Source organism: Chanodichthys erythropterus, chromosome 1 (assembly GCF_024489055.1).
Source record: "Chanodichthys erythropterus isolate Z2021 chromosome 1, ASM2448905v1, whole genome shotgun sequence".
In the NCBI taxonomy this organism is placed as follows: domain Eukaryota; kingdom Metazoa; phylum Chordata; class Actinopteri; order Cypriniformes; family Xenocyprididae; genus Chanodichthys; species Chanodichthys erythropterus.
The window spans coordinates 602,153-608,137 of NC_090221.1; the positions used below are offsets into that span (position 1 = coordinate 602,153).

Genomic DNA, 5,985 nt, shown 5'->3' on the forward strand with positions numbered 1-5,985 from the left:
TATGTCAGATTGTTGTGTCTTATGCAGAGAACTGTATTTAGTGAATTTAAAAAGTGCTATTTTGAAATGCAAAATGTGTGTAAAACAGAAAAGGTGTTTAGACTTTTGGAGACTTGAGAAGAAGTTTTGCTCTCTGTGTGTCAGTTTAAATAATTGTGCTGTGCATGTCATTTTAGTGTGTTAGCAATTGGAAAAAACTGTAATGACAGAAATTTCATTTTTGGGTGAACTAAACTTTTAAGCAATCAAGAAAAACTGTATTCCTGTGTGTGTGTGTGCGTGTGTGTGTGTGTGTGTGTGTGTGTGTGTGTGTGTGTGTGTGTGTGTGTGCGTGTGTGTGTGTGTGTGTGTGTGTGTGTCAACAGCTGCTCAGTGGTTGTGTCTCAGTCAGTGTTACACTATTTCTGGAGCGTGAGTCGTGTAAAAGGTCAGATAGAGACAGAGAGAGGGGGAGGGGGATAGAGAGAAAAGAAAGAAGGGAGGGAGACCAAGAAAATCAGAAGGAAGACAGGAGGTGAAGGAGGGAGAGGACGGTATTGTGTGTCAGTTCATCGATTACTGGAGGTTTGTTGGGTTGGACCGGACGGCTCTGGACAGATGGAGGAGAATATGGCAGTGACCGCTGAGACACAGGTGATGAACGAGCAGGTAATGACTGCAGTGAATTAACATGATTCTCTCTCTGTCACATTAACCCTCGAGTCGGTCTGAGAGACACCTCAGAAACACTGAATCCTGCATCAGGGTGATTCGACATGAAATAACATCAAAATAATGCAGCATGATAAAGTTTGGGCTTTCAGAGACCCCAGAAAACGTGGAGAAATGCAATGAATTTTCTCAGACAAACATGTGACTGGTACCCAGAACGTTCCAGTAACGTAAATAGAACATTTGTTCAACGTTATCTGGTCTTTATTAATGTTCTCAAAATGTAAGCACACAAACATTATCTATACGTTAATGTTTTTCTCTGAAATGTTTTAGATGGATGTTCTTCTGACGGTTTGTAAGTGTTTCTATGTTCAGAGAATGTTCAAACGTAACGTTCCCATAATGTTTGAAGAATGACAAAATGGAATGTTCCCTTAACGTTCACATAACCAGGAAAAAACGTTTTTAAAACATTTAACAAACTGGATCTTTTGAACATTCAGAAATAACATTTTCAGAACTTAATGGGAACGTTTACAAAACATTCTAAGAATATATTTTGTCAGATTTCTGGAATATACATCCTTACAACATTAATAATGTCTGTCAAATGAAATTGAATAATTCAGTGGAACTTATTAAACAAATTTGATAAGAGGTATTTTGGATGTACTACAACAGATTTTTCTTTGGGACCCTAAACATAAAATAAAGTCCGTCCGCACAGACCATGAGCTTCTCACCGAAGTTACAAAAAACTAACAGTACAGTGTTTACCATTCACATCTGTGCTCATAATTAATATAATATAATATAATGTAAATACAGTATATTTTGATTGTATTTGCGGTCACTTATTCTATTTCTATCATTCTCTCTCTCTCTCTCACACACACACACACACACACACACACACACATACACACACACACACACAGGCAGTCTGAGGGTGTATGTTCAGTGTTTCCACAGACGTATATTAATGGCAATATTATGTAATTATTATCATGTGGTAATTCGATCTGAGCACATTTACTCCTCCACACACACACACACACACACACACACACACACACACACACACACACACACACACACACACACACACACACACACACACACACACACACACACACACACACACACACACACACACACACACACACACACACACACACACACACACACACACACACACACACACACACACACACACACACACACACACACACACACACACACACACCTGCTCGTTCAGAGGAATCTACAGCTCTTTATACGACTGGTGAGTCATGACCTCATGTGACACCTGGGACAGCCAAACACACACACACACACACAAACACGTACACACGCACACACACGCACACACACACACACACACACACTATTCCTATTACACTAATGATTAAGGGACTGGACTTGATAGTTAAGTTTAATTAGGGTTGTACACTTTTGTTCTTCCAAACTCACTCAAATTCTTACATTCACTTTGATAAAAGTTGCATTGCTTGTGTTTGGGGAACACAGATATAAAACACGCCGGTGTACAGACTGTGAGAGCTCATGTTGTGCTTTGGTCTCATTCTGTGTTCGGGACGGCCCTTCACAGGATGCCAAACACACGGATCCGCAGGAGCCAGAGTGTGTCAGAGCTGACTCAGAGCCAGGAGGCGGAGCTGACACGACAGAGGGCGGAGCTAATGAGGACATCAAAGAGAACCAGGAAGCTGGAGCCAATGACAGTGAGGCATGTGAGCACGAGGGCGGAGCCACAGAGACCGTCAGCACAGTGGAGAAAGAGAAGGACATCACAGAACATGAAGATGGAGAACAAGAAAAAGAGACAGAGGTGAATAAAAATAAAGAGAGGGAGGTGCAAGAAGGAGGAAAGGAGAGCAATAAGGTGAAAGAGAATGAATCCTGTGAAAAAGGACAACTTGAGGAAAAGCACAATGAAGAGGAGAAGAAGACAGAAGAAGCTGAAGACAAAACTAAAACGAAGGAAGATGAACGCGATACAAAAAAGAAAAAAGAGACCAAAGATGATGTCAAGAACAAACCAGAAAGCCTAGGAAGAAAGAGTGGAGCAGGTCCGTCCTCTGCTGTCAGAGCTCCCGCGAGATCATCCGTCGGTTCTCGATCTGCTCGACCCTCGACCCGAAGAGACGCCATGGCCAAGTTTCAGAAGGACCAGTGAGTCTTCTTCTTCTTAGTCTTTCTGATAAACCTCATACAGATCACGTCACAAACACCACATGCTTAGAAGTTATTATATTCATATATGCACACTTGTGTTTGTTGAACAGGTCAGTCACCTTTACAGTGACGAACAGGACAATAATGATTAATGATCTAAAGCAGCTCTAGAAAGAAAATCATGTCTGAAGAGAATATGTTGGCTTGTTGTAGGACTCCAGGTGTCCGAAACTTTAAAGTTCAGCGGACATCTATAGGCACGGCAGGTGGAGCGTCAATCCAACAGAAAATTCTCAGCTGGTGCAGGAATAAAACACAGAAATATGAGGTAAGCTGAAGCTCAGACTTCCTGAGTTTGACTTTGTAAACATTCACTCTTAAAAACAGCCAATCAGAGCCATCAGGGTTTTTACAGACTGACAAATAAAGAAACCAAACAACCATAGCTGAGTTTCCATCCCGTGTGTCCAAGAGAACAAAATCATCTTTTACTGGGAAATTGGCACAAAATATTAATTATAAAAATGAAATGTCTCTTTTCTCCTCCATCATGAATGAGTTTGTCTCAGAGCGTCAGACGAAACACAATAAACACTGTCATGTGATCTCGGATGCTGGTGTTTGGGAACACAATCGTGTGAGACGCTTCTGGAGGAAATCATTCTGATGACAGACTTTGATTCAAAACAACATTTGAGATGCTGCGATGCGATTGGTCTGCTGGTTAGTCCAGTTATCCAATCACAGCCTCTGCTGAGGCACATGAGGGATTTGAGGGATTTTCTCAGTAAATGTGTTTCCATCGTAGTTTAAGCGCATGTCAGCTTATGATCGTATATACATTTTTCATGCTAATATTTAGATTTGACGCACATTTTGGCATTTCTATCCAGCGATTTCCCAAAATAGGTGGATGGAAACATATCTAGATAGCAACTCAAGAACCCTATAGACATAGTGAGAGTAGATGCTCTATTGAGATTTGCATGTATGAAAATGAGTCTTACAGTTTATCCAATGGCACACACTGTGTAAAGGTTCTGGATCGCATCTAATCCTCACAACTTTCTGTTTTTGGAAACATGTCGGACAGTTGGCATGTTGTTAAATACACAAAAACGTACTGAACTTCTGTCCATCACAGCCTCGTTTTCATTCCTGTCAGAAACGTAATATGCCTGAATATAGCCTGACGAACTCTATACAGTTCTTGACAAGACGATGGTTCTTCATCGAGTCTCAGGTGCTCCAAAGAACCTTTATGTTTAGTATCTTCTAAATGATGCTTTATGACCTTAGTAAGGTCGTCAAAACTCGCTCAAATTACTTTCTATGTTCAGACAGTTGATTGGGAACCATGTCATTTCAACACAATCTAAAGGAAATTCACTATTTTACATTTTGGCAAATTGGTGGATAATTCGTATACATGCACAATATAGGTCGATTCAAAGGAAAATTCTTTATCGTATCTCAAAGGGTGTCTGCATAGAAAACTTCTCTTCCTCCTGGAGCGACGGCCTGGCTTTCTGTGCACTCGTTCATCGCTTCTTTTCCTCTGCTTTTGACTTCTCCTCCCTCAAAGCCAGCGAACGAGAGAAGAACTTCACGCTGGCCTTCAGTACGGCAGAGTAAGTAGACGCTCCAGTGGAGTACATGTGAGCGGTGAGAAACAAAGACACACGGGTGTGTGAAGGAGAAAGTGTGTTTTCATATGTGGATGTCAAACATCTGACTGAAATGCTAAACTCTGCGTCTCTCATCTGCAGATCTCTTGCTGACTGCTGCCCCCTTCTGGAAGTGTCTGATATGGTACTGATGGGCAAAAAGCCAGACCCTCGGTGTGTTTTCACCTATGTACAGGCTCTCTGTCATCACCTCTCAAAGATAGAGAAGGAGCGGAGGGAGAAAGAGAGCACAGAGAAGAGCACGAGCGCAGAAGAAGATCCAGGGGCTTCTGAAGCCAACGACGGAGAGACGGACGAGAGTCAACAAAACGAGGAGACGGAGGAAAACGGATCAGATCCTGACATGAAGACAGAACAAGAGACAGATCAGAATGAAAATGTTATAAATGTTGTGGATGAGAAACTGAATGGATGAATGATTTATTGTGAATGAATAGTGTCTAGTGTGGATGATCATGTTATTCTTTGTTGAATTGTTTTGGGTTTGTATTCATATATGCAGGTTTTCATTTGGGGCATTTTAACATGTATATTGTTTTTGGTTTGACTTCCAACTTCAAATTCACACTCATTATGTCTGAATTCTTAGTATGAAATTCTAGTTCAGTTTAAAAAAGGTTGGAAACCAATTGCCTAAGTTTTACCTACACAAAGAGAAAATCTAAGTGTGATTAACTAATAAATATCAAGTTTAATACTTCAATTTCACTCAATATTCTTCCTAAATACTATTATTCTCAGCATGGATTTGATCTTCTATTTTAAGTTATAGACGCTTAAGAAACTACATGCAATCGGTTTCCAACAAACTGAACTTGTTTCAACGATAAACTATATAAGTTTGAAATTCTCAACACTTTATTTTTGTAATAAACTGATAAGCACATCTCAAAAATAAAACTATGCTTCTAAAACATCCGTCCATGTTCTTGTTTAAGACAGACTAAACAACATTAATAACTGGAGCTTAAAACATCCATGACCATTTTCATCAAAATAATAACACTGCATTGATCTCATAAAATATGCAGGTGCTTGAGTTTTCAAACAAGATTTCTGATTCGTTCTGAACCGTAAATAGAAGGTCCAGTCAAGTACATTGCATTATGGGATACAGAAGAGCAGTGCCTCACTGTATACTGAGCGTTTCACAATCCACATACTTCAGAGTCATTCTGAACACAGCTGCTCACGGCAGAGCTTCTCAACTTCAGACAAGGTATGAGATACGCCGACCACTTGATATAAAGTCAAATGGGCTGCAAAATTATTTAGCAGTAAAAACTGAAACTTGACATGAAAAGTGCAAATAATATGTGCATGTGAGAACTGATTCGGATTCAGCTGATCCAATCGTCCATGATAACCCTACAGAACAGACAGATGTCATCTCTCGGGTCACAGGCTGAACTCTGTCAGCAGATTCTGCTCTGATGGCTTTAAA

The 5,985-nt window shown here is 40.4% G+C and overlaps 1 protein-coding gene across 2 annotated transcripts; it reads left to right on the plus strand.

Annotated features, from left to right (window-relative positions):
• Positions 1-473: 473 nt before the first annotated feature.
• smtnl1 (smoothelin-like 1) lies at positions 474-5,434 on the plus strand. Of its 2 annotated transcripts, none has more exons than XM_067410985.1 (5): positions 474-648; positions 2,267-2,850; positions 3,067-3,181; positions 4,333-4,484; positions 4,623-5,434. In XM_067410985.1, exons 1-5 carry the CDS (start codon positions 598-600, stop codon positions 4,954-4,956), a joined length of 1,236 nt encoding a protein of 411 aa, XP_067267086.1. In that variant the 5' UTR covers positions 474-597; the 3' UTR covers positions 4,957-5,434. The 2 variants fall into 2 exon arrangements, with proteins under 2 accessions (XP_067267086.1, XP_067267130.1); XM_067411029.1 differs by having other exon boundaries at positions 474-633.
• The last annotated feature ends 551 nt before the right edge of the window (positions 5,435-5,985 follow it).

Excerpts from the sequence above, each read along its gene's own strand:
- smtnl1 (XM_067410985.1), top strand. The coding sequence starts at position 598 with ATGGAGGAGAATATGGCAGTGACCGCTGAGACACAGGTGATGAACGAG. Across the intron at positions 649-2,266 it reads CACAGGTGATGAACGAGCAG|GATGCCAAACACACGGATCC; the intron begins GTAATGACTGCA and ends GGCCCTTCACAG. Across the intron at positions 4,485-4,622 it reads CTGGCCTTCAGTACGGCAGA|ATCTCTTGCTGACTGCTGCC; the intron begins GTAAGTAGACGC and ends TCTCATCTGCAG.